The sequence below is a fragment of the Notolabrus celidotus genome, chromosome 18 (genome assembly GCF_009762535.1).
Source record: "Notolabrus celidotus isolate fNotCel1 chromosome 18, fNotCel1.pri, whole genome shotgun sequence".
NCBI classification, from domain to species: Eukaryota; Metazoa; Chordata; class Actinopteri; order Labriformes; family Labridae; genus Notolabrus; species Notolabrus celidotus.
Genome location: NC_048289.1, coordinates 3,038,471 through 3,054,889, shown reverse-complemented (window position 1 = coordinate 3,054,889; position 16,419 = coordinate 3,038,471). Strand labels below are relative to the sequence as shown.

At 42.8% G+C, this 16,419-nt stretch overlaps 2 protein-coding genes across 3 annotated transcripts; one reads left to right on the top strand and one right to left on the bottom strand.

Annotated features, from left to right (window-relative positions):
* Positions 1-5,232: 5,232 nt before the first annotated feature.
* On the bottom strand, positions 5,233-7,974 carry LOC117830222 (rheacalcin-1-like). 2 transcript variants are annotated; one of them, XM_034708255.1, is made up of 9 exons: positions 7,703-7,974; positions 7,505-7,604; positions 7,178-7,264; positions 6,978-7,007; positions 6,795-6,845; positions 6,619-6,707; positions 6,407-6,532; positions 6,197-6,293; positions 5,233-5,459 (listed from the first exon to the last, which is right to left on the bottom strand). In XM_034708255.1, the coding sequence occupies exons 2-9, from the start codon at positions 7,551-7,553 to the stop codon at positions 5,389-5,391; spliced, it is 600 nt and encodes a 199-aa protein (XP_034564146.1). In that variant the 5' UTR covers positions 7,554-7,604; positions 7,703-7,974; the 3' UTR covers positions 5,233-5,388. The 2 variants fall into 2 exon arrangements, with proteins under 2 accessions (XP_034564146.1, XP_034564147.1); XM_034708256.1 differs by having other exon boundaries at positions 7,505-7,601.
* A 4,806-nt stretch (positions 7,975-12,780) lies between these two features.
* Positions 12,781-15,723, top strand: LOC117830223 (ladderlectin-like). Its single transcript, XM_034708257.1, has 8 exons — positions 12,781-12,824; positions 13,020-13,106; positions 13,255-13,284; positions 13,417-13,467; positions 13,555-13,643; positions 13,730-13,855; positions 13,969-14,065; positions 15,446-15,723. The coding sequence occupies exons 4-8, from the start codon at positions 13,431-13,433 to the stop codon at positions 15,514-15,516; spliced, it is 420 nt and encodes a 139-aa protein (XP_034564148.1). The 5' UTR covers positions 12,781-12,824; positions 13,020-13,106; positions 13,255-13,284; positions 13,417-13,430; the 3' UTR covers positions 15,517-15,723.
* The last annotated feature ends 696 nt before the right edge of the window (positions 15,724-16,419 follow it).

Genomic DNA, 16,419 nt, shown 5'->3' with positions numbered 1-16,419 from the left:
AGTGTTTCTTGTTGTTTTATTTGTCAGTATGTCGACGTGTGTCTTGGTACACAGCTACAGCTACAGCTATGAACATGTAGCTATGTGGCTATGCTAATTAGCGCTAGCACTTATCCATGATAAGTAAAAATCATCCACTAGATCTTCAAATCTGCAGACGTGGGGAGTCAAACCGACCATTGTGTTTATTAAGACAGCCTACAACTAGCATGCCTCCCTCCTAAGCTCCTTGTTAGCACACATTTGTGCAGGTAATGAAAAACGGAGGGGGGATTCAGTATTATTTTATACAGTCTATGGGCTGAACAAGCTCCGAGCTCTGACTCCGTGACAGACCGGATATTGTTGTTACGTAACAAAAACACTGAAGTCTGAAACGGCTGGTTTCACACACATTTACAGAAAGGTGGAGAAATCAGAACAGGGGCAGAATGGATTTTTTTCATTCTCGGGGGGTTTGTAGACATGCCAGGGAAACATATTTCAGGTAAAGAACCATTAAAAAGTCAATTTTGCATGATATGTCACCTTTAACTTAACATATTTTTCCCAACAAAATTAAATGTGAAGAAGACAAATATTCCTCAAAATGTGATTTAAAAAAGTGACTTTTAAAAATGTACTCTACATTTTTATGACGTTTTGGAGTTAAATGTGGAGAAATGGTGCTGATATTTTCGGTTTACACAACTTTACAACCGGGCCCCATATTAAAGCTCTCCACAGACTTTCTCCAAGCTACATAGCAGGCATTTTAATGGCATACAAGCTGACACATTGAGATCCTCAGTTACAGACTGAACTTCTACTTTGTATATATCCTAAAAAGAATCAACCTAAAAAGATGAAGACTCAAATTGCATGATACACACTGAAAGATTCCTCACACTGCTCATGCTCTGTAACGCAGCAGGAAGACTTTTGTCAGTTCAGTGAACAAGAACAAGAGTTATTCACTCTGTGCAGAACAATCGCTGTTAAATTGGACTTTTGTTGACGCTACGTGACTTTGATCTTCTGAAATACGTCTGCTTTCAGAAAGATATACTTTCTCTGGTTTGTTTTTCACTCTCTTCAGAGCCAATTTTGTTGCCCTTAATTGCTCAATCTTTGTCACAATCTGTGATGTTTACTCATTTAATATTTTTGCTCTGGTTCTCAGTGCATGCTCTCCTCACTCGTAAACAACTCAGGCTTATGTTTCTTAAAGTTCTGGAAGAAAAAAACTTTTTTCTAATTCAAAGCAAAATGTGTGTATGCATATGAGGACTGCTGAATGAATTACCAGGCTTACAATTTTTCCTCTCTGCCGTTTCAAAGCCATTTTTGCACACACGAGTGAATTCCAGTGAGGTAGGTAAATACATCGTGTGTCCTCGCACCACAGTGTGGATTATTTCTGGAAGATTTGTGGTGTCATTTGCAAGATGTGGTGAGGTATGCTGTGGTTGGTGGACCTGAATTCACAGGGCCATGAGAATGAGGTTTCTTCTGCATTGGACTTTGTTACTTTGTTACCCCAAGCAACACTAGAAGAAAATAAAACCTTAGTAGATGCTGACAGATCTGCCTAATTCTTCTTACTAACAAGGTTTAAAAACAAAAACTAAACAGAAAGTCACCTGCAGCTTATATAGCACCAACTCCCAACGAAGACTCTTTCCAAACAGAGCAGGTCTAGACTGTACTCTATGTTCTATTATTAACAAAGACCCAACATCAAGACAGGGTAAGATCCAGTCCCATCTTACAGACAGGACTCAGATGGTATTTCACTTAACTACAACAACAAACCGTCATGATGAGCGGAGCCAGGCCTGGAGTCAACAGGTCAGAGGTTTTCAGAGGACCAGAAAGACAACATGAGGAGAGGAGGAGGAGAATCCTTGATTCAGTGATTACTGTGGGAAAACCTCGGTCACACGACTCCAGCTGTCCGGAGGTCCTGGTGGAAGTCCGATGTCAGTCTGATCTCATCTTAATCCACCATGAGCAGAACACTTTGCAGCATTTAGCAAGTTACAGTGGCAAGGACAAACTTCCTGACTCCAGACTCATGTTAGACACACATCTGCTGAGACCGTGTTGGAGAGAGGGATAGAGGGAGATGAAGAAAGAGAGAGATGATAGTCGTGAGACGGATAGTAGTAGTTGTAGCAGCTGGAGTCTGGCACATCCACAGCAGCAGGTCGTCTAAAGCACTTTGCAGCTTTTAGCTAGTTACAGCGACATGGGCAAACTCTGTTTAACAGGCAGAAACCTCCAGCAGGACCAGACTCATGTTAGTCAGACATCTGCCTTGACTGTGTTGGGGTTAGAAAGAGGGATAGAGGGAGATGAAGAGAGAGAGGGATGATAGTGGTGAGACTGATAGTAGTAGTTGTAGCAGCTGGAGTCTGGCATGTCCACAACAGCAGAGATCCAGAGGAACCTACGAGACAAGGGAGCTCAGGGACTCCAGAAAGGTCTAAGGTTAGTTACTTTAATGGGACAGGAAGAGTTAAAGTTAGAGATAGTGGGGGGAAAAGGAGAGAGAGGGTATCTCAGTGTGTCAGTCTAAGTCTATAGCAGCATAACTAAGAGCTGGTCCAAGCCTGAGCCAGAAAGTTTGAAGATAAAAGTAGATCACTTTTCATATTTTCATATATATCCCCTGGCTCTAGGTCTCATATCCAAGAACAAAAAGATAGACACATAATATTATAATACAATCATAACCTTCTGTTTCAGGTCCTCAATACCTGGTCTCTGCAGTCCAGCTGAGTCCCTTGACCTCGTCCTTAGGTTCAGTTCAGAAAAACGTTGTCCATCCCCGGGGGGTCGATTCTATATGTCTGATCACTGCCGTTTCGCTAATCCAAGGACAGACAATATTTGGAGATCATTAGACTCGTGTGTTTGCCAGCAGTCAGCTGTGCACTGAGCAAAGAAACGCAGATAAGATCGTACCCTTGGGAGCTCCTGAGTCAGAGAGGGTGATGTCAGGGACGCGATTATTCAGGCTGGCACATGAAGTCGAAAGATAAGGTAATCCTGGAGACAAGCAGGGTTAGAACTGTGAAGGTAAACAAGACTTTCAGTGGGGTGAAACAAGCTCCCACTCACTCTCCCCAGCTCTTAAAGGAGCTGCTGTCACAATCTGAAGGGAGGATACTCAGACAGACTTTAGAAAAACAGTCTGGTGTGAGGGAGCATGATTAAATCTTTCTCAAAAGTCCTGATTCTCATGATTTCTTTATTGATTATTTTCATTTCTGTGTTAGTCATCGGGGTGAGAAGAGTCGCGCCCTGTTTCTGGGAAACTGTGCACATTTGTTTGTCATGTAATTTGTTTATTTAACCATAAATTAAGGAAGCCCTTATCATGTCAACCTGACTCTGTTCAAGAGAAGAACATCAATCAATCTTTATTTATAAAGCACCAAATCACAACAGACACTATCCTCAGACTCTTTCCAAACAGAGCAGGTCTAGACCATACTCTATGTTCTATTATCAACAAAGACCCAACATCAAGACAGGATAAGATCCAGTTCCATCTGGAGAGGTAAAGTAAGAGACAGGCAGAGAGAGGAGAGAGAGGGAAGGACAGGATACCAGTGTGTCAGTCTAAGCCAAGCGGCAAACTCCGGTCTCAAACGATGAAGCCAATGCGGAAGTGATATAAACTGCAATACATCGAAAATCCGCTTGAGGCTGGCTGCAGAAACACCGGAAACCACATAGATATGAATGGGAAAAAGACGATCTTTGCAGCATTAATAAACATGTTGACAGCCTGGTTCAAAAAACGGCTTGGCCCTATGAAGCTAATCTCTCTAATGGCACACACTGTACGGGGGGTGAATTTTTTTCTAACGTGACGGTTAAGAAGATATTAAGATTATGAGTTTTGCCCAAATAAGGACATGACTGACGTGACTCCCGGTCGGGAACACACAGCCATTGGCTAAGAGGCTCACACTACGTCACACTCTGCCTAGTTGAGTTCCGCATTACCAATATGGCTGCTGCCGTCGATTTGCTTCAAAACAGCTCTCAGGAACAGATGGGTGACGTCACGGATACTACGTCCATATTTTATACAGTCTATGGTCTAAGCCTATAGCAGCATAACTAAGAGCTGGTCCAAGCCTGATCCAGCTTTAACTATAAGCTTTATCAAAAAGGAAAGTTTGAAGCCTACTCTTAAAAGTGGAGAGGGTGTCTGCCTCCTTGACTCTGACTAGTAGATGATTCCAAAGGAGAGGGGCCTGATAACTGAAGGCTCTACCTCCCATACTACTTTTAGAGACTTTCGGTACGATGAGCAGGCCTGCATGTTGGGAGCGTATTGTTCTAGAGGGGTAATAGGGCACGATGAGCTCTTTAAGATACTCTTCCTCGTTCTAGTCAGTACTCGAGCAGCAGTGTTTTGGACCGGCTGAATAGTCTTTAGAGATTTATAAGTGCAGCCTGATGAAAGGGAGTTACAGTAATCTAACCTGGAGGTAACAAATGCATGGACTAGTTTTTCTGCATCGCTCTGAGACAGGATGTGTATTGAACTATTTTTATGAATACAAACCACATTTATAAAAAAAGATTTATCTACAATTCATGTTATTTATATTTACATTGTATTACACATGTTGATGATTTGCCAACTTATAAACCCAACTGAAGCGTTTGACTCAAGGTTTTCTGAGCTGGGCAGCTCAAAATTGTGTCTGTGGGCCAAAGTAATCTGAATGCTGTTAAGTAAACTGAGACAGTGGTTCAACTTACTCTGCCACTGTGCACTGAAGTCCTGTTAAATCTCTAAAGCACAAAACTGAGTATGAGACCCCTTGTTTGGTTTATCTTATATTTAGATTTTGACCATCTTACCCTGACTTTTGGTAACTTTGAAACAAAAAACAAACAAATTTGTAACTTGCTAAATGCTGCAAAGTGCTCTGCTCATGGTGGATTAAGATGAGATCAGACGGAGTCCTGTCTGTAAGATGGGACTGGATCTGATCCTGTCTTGATGTTGGGTCTTTGTTAATAATAGAACATAGAGTACGGTCTAGACCTGCTCTGTTTGGAAAGAGTCTGAGGAGAACATTTGTTGTGATTTATAAATAAAGATTGATTGATAATGTTACATATTTTCCGTACGTGTTATTGTTGCAGTTAGCAGTAAGGCAGGAGAACACTCTTCATCAGAATATTTCTCTTTATTATTTGTTTATAAAGAACATTTCAACAACAAGGCAACTCAAAGTTTTAACACAACATGAAGAGAATCGAAAACAGACTGAAATACAAACTTTAAAAATCACTTCTTATTAACAACATGTGATTTGATTGAACAACATCAAGCTCTCCCTCCTGATCCCACATGTCCCCCTTCTCTATGAGGACTCAGCAGGTGTCGGTTCTCTTCATGCAAATGAAAGGTCTTGAAGTACTGCAGACGCCGTTGGTCCAGCCCGCTGCAAGACAAATGTCCAGCCATTATTACAAACCCTCTACTTTACAGGGTCAGTATGAAGACCTTTACAGGGTCAGTATGAAGACCTTTACAGGGTCAGTATAAAGACCTTTACAGGGTCAGTATGAAGACCTTTACAGGGTCAGTATAAAGACCTTTACAGGGTCAGTATGAAGACCTTTACAGGGTCAGTATGAAGACCTTTACAGGGTCAGTATAAAGACCTTTACAGGGTCAGTATGAAGACCTTTACAGGGTCAGTATAAAGACCTTTACAGGGTCAGTATGAAGACCTTTACAGGGTCAGTATGAAGACCTTTACAGGGTCAGTATGAAGACCTTTACAGGGTCAGTATGAAGACATTTACAGGGTCAGTATGAAGACCTTTACAGGGTCAGTATGAAGACCTTTACAGGGTCAGTATAAAGACCTTTACAGGGTCAGTATGAAGACCTTTACAGGGTCAGTATGAAGACCTTTACAGGGTCAGTATGAAGACCTTTACAGGGTCAGTATGAAGACATTTACAGGGTCAGTATGAAGACCTTTACAGGGTCAGTATGAAGACCTTTACAGGGCAGTATGAAGACCTTTGCAGGGTCAGTATGAAGACCTTTACAGGGTCAGTTTGAAGTTGATCGTTTTTGAGCCCAAACTAAAGATGTGAGTCGTACTCTGACATCCTGAATCATCATGTTTCATGAAAACTGTGTTTGAGTGGAGGTGTTGTGACTCACCTCTGGACTGCAGGTAGACGCACGGGTAGCTGGTGGCGCTGTTCAGAGAGGAGTAGCTGAAGTAGGTGAAGCGGCTCTGGTCCAGCCACCTCCAGGTCTGCACGAGGACACACAGAGAGTTTAACACCCGGCACACGTCTCAAAGGTTGACCTTCAGCGGTCAGACACACAGACACAGTTGTCTTTTAAAAACGAGTGGAGCTCTCTAACCTGGAAGTAGAACCCTCCGGTCCAGGCCGTGCTGCCTCCTGCTTGTCTGATGAGCGACTGCAGGAAACTGTATTCAAACACATCGTGGAAAGTAGCCAACGAGGCTCCCTGCCTGGCACAGTGGGTCTGAAGGACACACACACACATGCTTTCTTAACCTTCCTTTTTTCTGTCACTTTCTTACCAATGAAGCATTGATGACGTTAGCTTACCTCAGCACCGCTCCAGGACAAAGAGCTCATGTATAAATAGCAGCCGGTCTTGTATCGGACCCAACCGGAGGGACAGACGAACATACGATCTGAGAGAGACGAGCAGATCATCACTGAGCGAGAGGACGCAGAGTCACAGAGTCAACGCACAAACTGAATACAAGAAGAAAGGAAACCTGTATCTGGTGCATCCTGGGCTGCTGCAGCAAACATGGCCGCTTCCTCTTCTGAACTGAGAGAGAGAGAGAGAGAGAGAGAGAGAGAGAGAGAGAGAGAGAGAGAGAGAGAGAGAGACATTCAGAGCTGATAGGAGACTCACGATGAGGAGACTCATTACTACAGCTAGCTTAACTTCTTACCTTCAGGGAAAGGAACTTCATCTTCAAGCACTGAGACAGAAACAGAAAACACAAGCTCAGTAAGGCACACACACACACACACACACACATAAACACACACACACACACACACACACACACACACACACACACACACACACACACACACACACACACACACACAGAGTACAACAGGTGTTTTCTGTGTGAGAGAAACTTACACTGTTTCTCCTCCTGCAGCTCGGGCACTACATCTGCAACACCTGCAGCGTCTGCAACTTCTGCAGCATCTGCAACCTTTGCAACATCTGTAAAACATGCAACAACTTCAGTGTCTGCAACATCTGCAACAGCTGCTACGTCTGCAACATCTGCAATGTCTGCAACAACTTCAACGTCTGCACAGACTTGTAGAAGTCTGTGTTCACACTCAGAGTTCTCCAGAAGCGAACCGTTACACTTCCTGCTTCATGAATGTGTGTGTTAGGGCCTCAGCGTACTCGTTCTTGATCGACCAACAAGGTGTGAAAATATCAAAACAAACTGACCTGCTGCTGCCGAGAGAACGAGAAGAGAGAGGAGCAGGAGAGCCTTCATGATGAAGATGTGGAGGATGATGAAGAGTGACTGAAGGTGACTGAAGGCCTGCTGGGAGTCAGACAGTCTGTTAGAGGACATGATAATACAGAGAGAGAGAGAGAGAGACAGAGAGAGAGAGAGAGAGAGAGAGAGAGAAGCAGTCTTACCTGTGAGGTGAATATCAGCTGATGCTTGAGTATCAGGTGAGTGATGAAGAGGAAGCTGTCCTGCTCTTTATATACACACTCCTGGACATGAACATTGACCTGCGGCTGAACAACAGTGTGTTTGTGCCAAAAACAACGTGACCCAGTTTGAGGCCAATAAGGAAGCACTGATAGACCTGACCAAATGCTCCACTCAGGTTTATAAGTAGGCAAATCATCAACATGTAGAATACAAAGTAAATAATATTGATTATAGCTGAAATATTCTTATAATACCAACCACTTCTCCCATGTTAGCTCTTCCTGTCCCATTAAACCTTTCTGGAGTCCCTGAGCTCCCTTGTCTCGTAGGTTCCTCTGGATCTCTGCTGCTGTGGACGTGCCAGACTCCAGCTGCTACAACTACTACTATCCATCTCACCACTATCATCTCTCTCTCTCTTCATCCCCCTCTATCCCTCTCTCCAACACTGTCTCAGCAGATGTGTGTCTAACATGAGTCTGGTCCTGCTGGAGGTCTCTGCCTGTTAAAGGAAGTTTGTCCTTGCCACTGTAACTTGCTAAACGCTGCAAAGTGCTGAGATCAGACTGAGTCCTGGTTTGAAGAAGTGAACAAACAGAGGTCATGTCAGACTCCGAGGCCCGAGGGAGGGTTTGTTTAATGATTTAATAATCTCTATCAGAGCTGATAACACACAGGATGTAAGTCAGGGTTAAATTCTCCTCTTTTGTTCAGCTTTTAGTTTCATCCTTTCATTTTTAACCCTTCGTGTATCTGGGTCAGTGGCTCAGGTTCGGTCTGACAGCCTGTTAGCTAGCTTCCTTTAGACTCTGTAGGAGTCGTGGTCCACCTGACTCTTTGAGTTAGTATTATTATGAGTGTGATCAGAGGATTGTTTGATGAAGGATGATCACAGACCGATGGAAGTTAAATCAGGGTACCGAAGCATTAATAAAACATGTCGTCCTGCAGGGTCAAGTGAAGCCGGTCAGTTTGTTTATGAAGTATGAAGTTTAAATGATCACCACATTCAGTCATGTCATTAAAGAAAGGTTTACTCCATAAACTCACAGTCTACGGTGGCCCAGAGTGGTCAAACTGGGCCGTCACTCAGCCCGATGACCTTCTATCTCTCCACACTGTTCTCAGAGACATTTGAAACATGTGAGTGCTCAAACATGTTTTCACCAACAACACAACAATTCATTGAATCCTGATAACATCAGATCTCCTTATCACTGTGATAACATTTATATCAACCACTAATGGAGGCCAAGGTCTCACATAAACACACGCACGCAAGTGCCCATACACACGCACACACACACCCACACGCACACACACACCCACGTACGTTCCATTATCATACCATACCATACCATACCATACGATGCCATGCGATATGATACGATACAACACAATACCATGCCATGCCATGCGATACAATACAATACCATACCATGCCATGCCATGCCATGCGATACGATACAATACCATACCATGCCATACCATGCCATGCGATACGATACAATACAATACCATACCATGCCATGCCATGCGATACGATACAATACCATACCATGCCATACCATGCCATGCGATACGATACAATACCATACCATGCCATGCCATGCGATACGATACAATACCATACCATGCCATGCCATGCCATGCGATACGATACCATACCATACCATGCCATGCCATGCGATACGATACAATACCATACCATGCCATGCCATGCCATGCGATACGATACCATACCATACCATACCATGCCATGCCATGCGATACGATACAATACCATACCATGCCATGCCATGCCATGCGATACCATACCATACCATACCATGCCATGCCATGCGATACGATACAATACCATACCATGCCATGCCATGCGATACGATACAATACCATACCATACCATACCATACCATGCCATGCCATGCGATTCGATACAATACAATAACATACCATGCCATGCCATGCGATATAATACAATACCGTACCATGCCATGCCATGCCATGCGATACGATACAATACCATACCATACGATGCGATACGATACAATACTATATTATACCATACCATGCCATGCTATGCCATGCGAGACGATACAATACCATACCATACCATACCATACGATGCGATACGATACAATACAATACCATGCCATACCATACAATACCATACCATACCATATGATGCGATGCGATACAATACCATACCATACCATACCATACCATACCATACCATACCATATGATGCTATGCGATACAATACCATACAATACCATACCATACCATACCATACCATACCATACCATACCATATGATGCTATGCGATATGATACCATACCGTACTATACCATACCATACGATATGATGCAATATGATACCATACCATACGATGCGATATGATACAATACAATACAATACCATATCATACCATGCCATGCCATGCCATGCCATGCGATACCATACCATACCATACCATACCATACCATACCATACGATGCGATACGATACAATACAATACAATACCATGCCATACCATACAATACCATACCATAACATACGATGCGATACGATACAATACAATACCATACCATACCATACCATGCAATACCATACCATACCATATGATGTGATGCGATACCATACCATACCATACCATACAATACAATACCATACCATATGATGCGATGCAATACCTTACCATACCATACCATACCATATGATGCTATGCGATATGATACCATACCGTACTATACCATACCATACGATATGATGCAATATGATACCATACCATACCATACGATGCGATATGATACAATACAATACAATACCATATCATACCATACCATGCCATGCCATGCCATGCGATACCATACCATACCATACCATACCATACGATGCGATACGATACAATACAATACCATGCCATACCATACCATACGATGCGATACGATACAATACAATACCATACCATACCATACCATACCATACCATATGATGCGATGTGATACCATACCATACCATACCATACCATACCATACCATACCATACCATACCATATGATGCTATGTGATATGATACCATACCGTACTATACCATACCATACGATATGATGCAATATGATACCATACCATACGATGCGATATGATACAATATGATTCAGTACAATGCGATGGGATGCAATATGATGGGATACAATGCAATGCGATACATATGATACATTACAATACAATGTGTAGAAATACGATACAATGCAATGCAATACGATACAATACGTCTTGATACGATACGATACACTTGATACAGTACAATACGGTTCAATAAGAAACAATATGATATGATACAATACAATAGGATATGATAGGATACGACTTGATACAATACAATGCAATACGATACAATGCTAATTGATTCAATACAATATGGTTCAATAGGATACGATACAATATGATATGATACCATACAATACGGTTCAATAGGATACGATACAATACGATATGATATGATACAATACGATACAATGTTGGGGTTGGAATTGATAAGATTTTATCAATGCCATTGTCGATTCTACTTATCAATCCAATTATTTATCAATTCTCCTAACGATTCATGAGTATTATTTTGAGGGGGAAAGAAGTAGTTCTACACAGTCTTTCGCACCAAAAGGAACCATTTTATTTTTTCCAAAATTATGTCTGCACAACAATGAACTTGAACATACTGAACAATAGGTTGACCTTATTCTTGGACGCTTGAGACCAGACTTGGCCCCTTGAGCCTGGAGGAAAATACTTTGAATTTGGAGAGGAAAATGCTTTTTCTCCGGGGGTCTTTTTGTGTCTCATGTAGGATGTTTGGTAAACTCATGACACATGACACATTTGTGAGAACTGTTTTCACTAACTGGAAAAAAAACTCTGGATCTCCCTGCCCAAAAAATGTGTGTGTGTGTGTGTGTGAGGAAGGGGATATAGTAAGGGGCCTGTGCCCTAGTAGAGCTTTATGCCTAGCAATGCCCCTGGGATACAATATGTTATGATGGGATACGATATGATACGATACAATACTATATGTTGCGATTAAATCAATACGATAAGATACAACACCCTGAGAAGTGAAACAAAATAATAGGATATAAAAAGGTTTGATGGATCGTAATACGTGAGGTTAAGAAACGTCCCAATATACGATACGTCCCGATACAATACATCAAGTTATGATACATCTCATTACGTTACAAAATTGCCAAAAGTATTGGTTCACCTGCCATGACTCGCATATGAACTTAAGTGACCTCCCATTCTTAATCCATAGAGGTTAATATGACGTCGGTCCACCCTTTGCAGCTATAACAGCTTCAACTCTACTGGGAAGGCTTTCCACAAGGTTTAGGAGTGTTTATGGGAATTTTTGACCATTCTTCCAGGAGCACATTTGTGAGGTCACACACTGATGTTGGACGGGAAGGCCTGGCTCTCAGTCTCCGCTCTAATTCATCCCAAAGGTGTTCTATCTGTTGGGGTCAGGACTCTGTACAGGCCAGACAAGTCCATCCACACCAAACTCTCTCACCATGTCTTCATGGACCCTGCTTTGTGCTCTGGTGCTCAGTCATGTTGGAACAGGAAGGGGCCATCCCCAAACTTTACTCTTATTTTTATTTTTCTGTAAAGCCACTTTAAAAGTGCCATAAAAATCCTATCAGTTATTATTGTTGTTATTATCAGAGGTCAGAGTCTGCTCACATCCATCGTAAACATTCATGAGCTCCATATTTTCACATCAGCGATAAATCAGGTCTATCAGTGCTTCCTTATTGGCCTCAAACTGGGTCACCTTGTTTTGGACACAAACACACTCTCGTTCAGCCGCAGGTCAAAGTTCATGTCCAGGTGTGTGTATATAAAGAGCAGGACAGCCTCCTCTTCATCACTCACCTGATACTCAAGCATCAGCTGATATTCACCTCACAGGTAAGACTGCTTCTCTCTCTCTCTCTCTCTCTCTCTCTTCAGTCACCTTCATCACTCTTCATCATCCTCCACATCTTCATCATGAAGGCTCTCCTGCTCCTCTCTCTTCTCGTTCTCTCGGCGGCAGCAGGTCAGTTTGTTTTGATATTTTCACACCTTGTTGGTCGATGAAGAACGAGTACACTGAGGCCCTAACACACACATTCATGAAGCAGGAAGTGTAACGGTTCGCTTCTGGAAAACTCTGAGTGTGAACACAGACTGCTACAAGTCTGTGCAGACGTTGAGGTTGTTGCATACACTGAAGTTGTTGCATGTTTTACAGATGTTGCAAAGGTTGCAGATGCTGCAGAAGTTGCAGAGACTGCAGGTGTTGCAGATGTAGTGCCGGAGCTGCAGGAGGAGAAACAGTGTAAGTTTCTCTCACACAGAAAACACCTGTTGTACTCTGTGTGTGTGTGTGTGTGTGTGTGTGTGTGTGTGTGTGTGTGTGTGTGTGTGTGTGTGTGTGTGTGTGTGCGTGTGCCTTACTGAGCTTGTGTTTTCTGTTTCTGTCTCAGTGCTTGAAGATGAAGTTCCTTTCCCTGAAGGTAAGAAGTTAAGCTAGCTGTAGTAATGAGTCTCCTCATCGTCAGTCTCCTATCAACTCTGAACGTCTCTCTCTCTCTCTGTCTCTCTCTCTCTCTCTCTCTCTCTCTCTCTCTCTCTCTCTCTCCTTTCAGAAGAGGAAGCGGCCATGTTTGCTGCAGCAGCCCAGGGTGCACCAGATACAGGTTTCCTTTCTTCTTGTATTCAGTTTGTGCGTTGACTCTGTGACTCTGTGTCCTCTTGATCAGTGACGATCTGCTCGTCTCTCTCAGATCGTATGTTCGTCTGTCCCTCCGGTTGGGTCCGATACAAGACCGGCTGCTATTTATACATGAGCTCTTTGTCCTGGAGCGGTGCTGAGGTAAGCTAACGTCATCAATGCTTCATTGGTAAGAAAGTGACATAAAAAAGGAAGGTTTGGAAAGCATGTGTGTGTGTGTCCTTCAGGCCCACTGTGCCAGGCAGGGAGCCTCGTTGGCTACTTTCCACGATGTGTTTGAATACAGTTTCCTGCAGTCGCTCATCAGACAAGCAGGAGCCAGCACGGCCTGGGTCGGAGGGTTCTACTTCCAGGTTAGAGAGCTCCACTCGTTTTAATAAGAAACCTGTGTCTGTGTGTCTGACCGCTGAAGGTCAACCTTTGAGACGTGTGCCGGGTGTTAACCTCTCTGTGTGTCCTCATGCAGACCTGGAGGTGGCTGGACCAGAGCCGCTTCACCTACTTCAGCTACTCCTCACTGAACAGCGCCACCAGCTACCCGTGCGTCTACCTGCAGTCCAGAGGTGAGTCACAACACTTCCACTCGAAAACTGTTTTCATGAAACATGATGATTCAGGATGTTAGAGTACGACTCACATCTTTAGTTTGGGCTCAAAAACGATCAACTTCATACTGACCCTGTAAAGGTCTTCATACTGACCCTGTAAAGGTCTTCATACTGACCCTGTAAAGGTCTTCATACTGACCCTGTAAAGGTCTTCATACTGACCCTGTAAAGGTCTTCATTCTGACCCTGTAAAGGTCTTCATACTGATCCTGTAAAGGTTTTCATACTGACCCTGTAAAGGTCTTTATACTGATCCTGTAAAGGTCTTCATACTGACCCTGTAAAGGTCTTTATACTGACCCTGTAAAGGTCTTCATACTGACCCTGTAAAGGTCTTCATACTGACCCTGTAAAGGTCATTATACTGACCCTGTAATGGTCTTCATACTGACCCTGCAAAGGTCTTCATACTGACCCTGTAAAGGTCTTCATACTGACCCTGCAAAGGTCTTCATACTGACCCTGTAAAGGTCTTCATACTGACCCTGTAAAGGTCTTCATACTGATCCTGTAAAGGTCTTCATACTGACCCTGTAAAGGTCTCCATACTGACCCTGCAAAGGTCTTCATACTGACCCTGTAAAGGTCTTCATACTGACCCTGTAAAGGTCTTCATACTGACCCTGTAAAGGTCTTCATACTGACTCTGTAAGGTCTTTATACTGACCCTGTAAAGGTCTTCATACTGACCCTGTAAAGGTCTTCATACTGACCCTGTAAAGGTCTTCATACTGACCCTGTAAAGGTCTTCATACTGACCCTGTAAAGGTCTTTATACTGACCCTGTAAAGGTCTTCATACTGACCCTGTAAAGGTCTTCATACTGACCCTGTAAAGGTCTTTATACTGACCCTGTAAAGGTCTTCATACTGACCCTGTAAAGGTCTTTATACTGACCCTGTAAAGGTCTTTATACTGACCCTGTAAAGGTCTTCATACTGACCCTGTAAAGGTCTTCATACTGACCCTGTAAAGGTCTTCATACTGACTCTGTAAGGTCTTTATACTGACCCTGTAAAGGTCTTCATACTGACCCTGTAAAGGTCTTCATACTGACCCTGTAAAGGTCTTCATACTGACCCTGTAAAGGTCTTCATACTGACCCTGTAAAGGTCTTTATACTGACCCTGTAAAGGTCTTCATACTGACCCTGTAAAGGTCTTCATACTGACCCTGTAAAGGTCTTTATACTGACCCTGTAAAGGTCTTCATACTGACCCTGTAAAGGTCTTTATACTGACCCTGTAAAGGTCTTCATTCTGACCCTGTAAAGGTCTTCATACTGACCCTGTAAAGTAGAGGGTTCGTAATAATGGCTGGACATTTGTCTTGCAGCGGGCTGGACCAACGGCGTCTGCAGTACTTCAAGACCTTTCATTTGCATGAAGAGAACCGACACCTGCTGAGTCCTCATAGAGACGGGGGACATGTCGGATCAGGAGGGAGAGCTTGATGTTGTTCAATCAAATCACATGTTGTTAATAAGAAGTGATTTTTAAAGTTTGTATTTCAGTCTGTTTTCGATTCTCTTCATGTTGTGTTAAACTCTTTGAGTTGCCTTGTTGTTGAAATGTTCTTTATAAACAAATAATAATAAAGAAAAATATTCTGATGAAGAGTGTTCTCCTGCCTCACTGCTAACTGCAACAATAACACGTACGGAAAAGATGTAACATTATCAATCAATCTTTATTTATAAATCACAACAAATGTTCTCCTCAGACTCTTTCCAAACAGAGCAGGTCTAGACCGTACTCTATGTTCTATTATTAACAAAGACCCAACATCAAGACAGGATCAGATCCAGTCCCATCTAGACACACATCTGCTGAGACTGTGTTGGAGAGAGGGGTAGAGGGAGATGAAGAGAGAGAGAGATGATAGTGGTGAGATGGATAGTAGTAGTTGTAGCAGCTGGAGTCTGGCACGTCCACAGCAGCAGAGATCCAGAGGAACCTACGAGACAAGGGAGCTCATTGTTTGTTCTGCGACACCTTGGTTTTTCTATATGTAGTATATTACCTTTTCTACCTACCTGTCTTGGTTGGATGGAGTAGAAGGTGCACAGTGTCTCCTTTAGGGGCAGATCTAGGGTCAAATGATGCCTCCGATTTATTAGATCATAAGCTGAGCCTGAAAAAGTACGATGGCGTATTAAGGCAAATGTTAAAAAAATGAAAATTAGAAAGGAGAAATATTCCATGATTAAAGTCGCAAATTTGTATGACTTTAAAGTTACCTTATGCCGGAGTAAGGCGGTCAGAGTAAAAAAACTAAACGTAAGATAAACCAAACAAGGGGTCTCATTC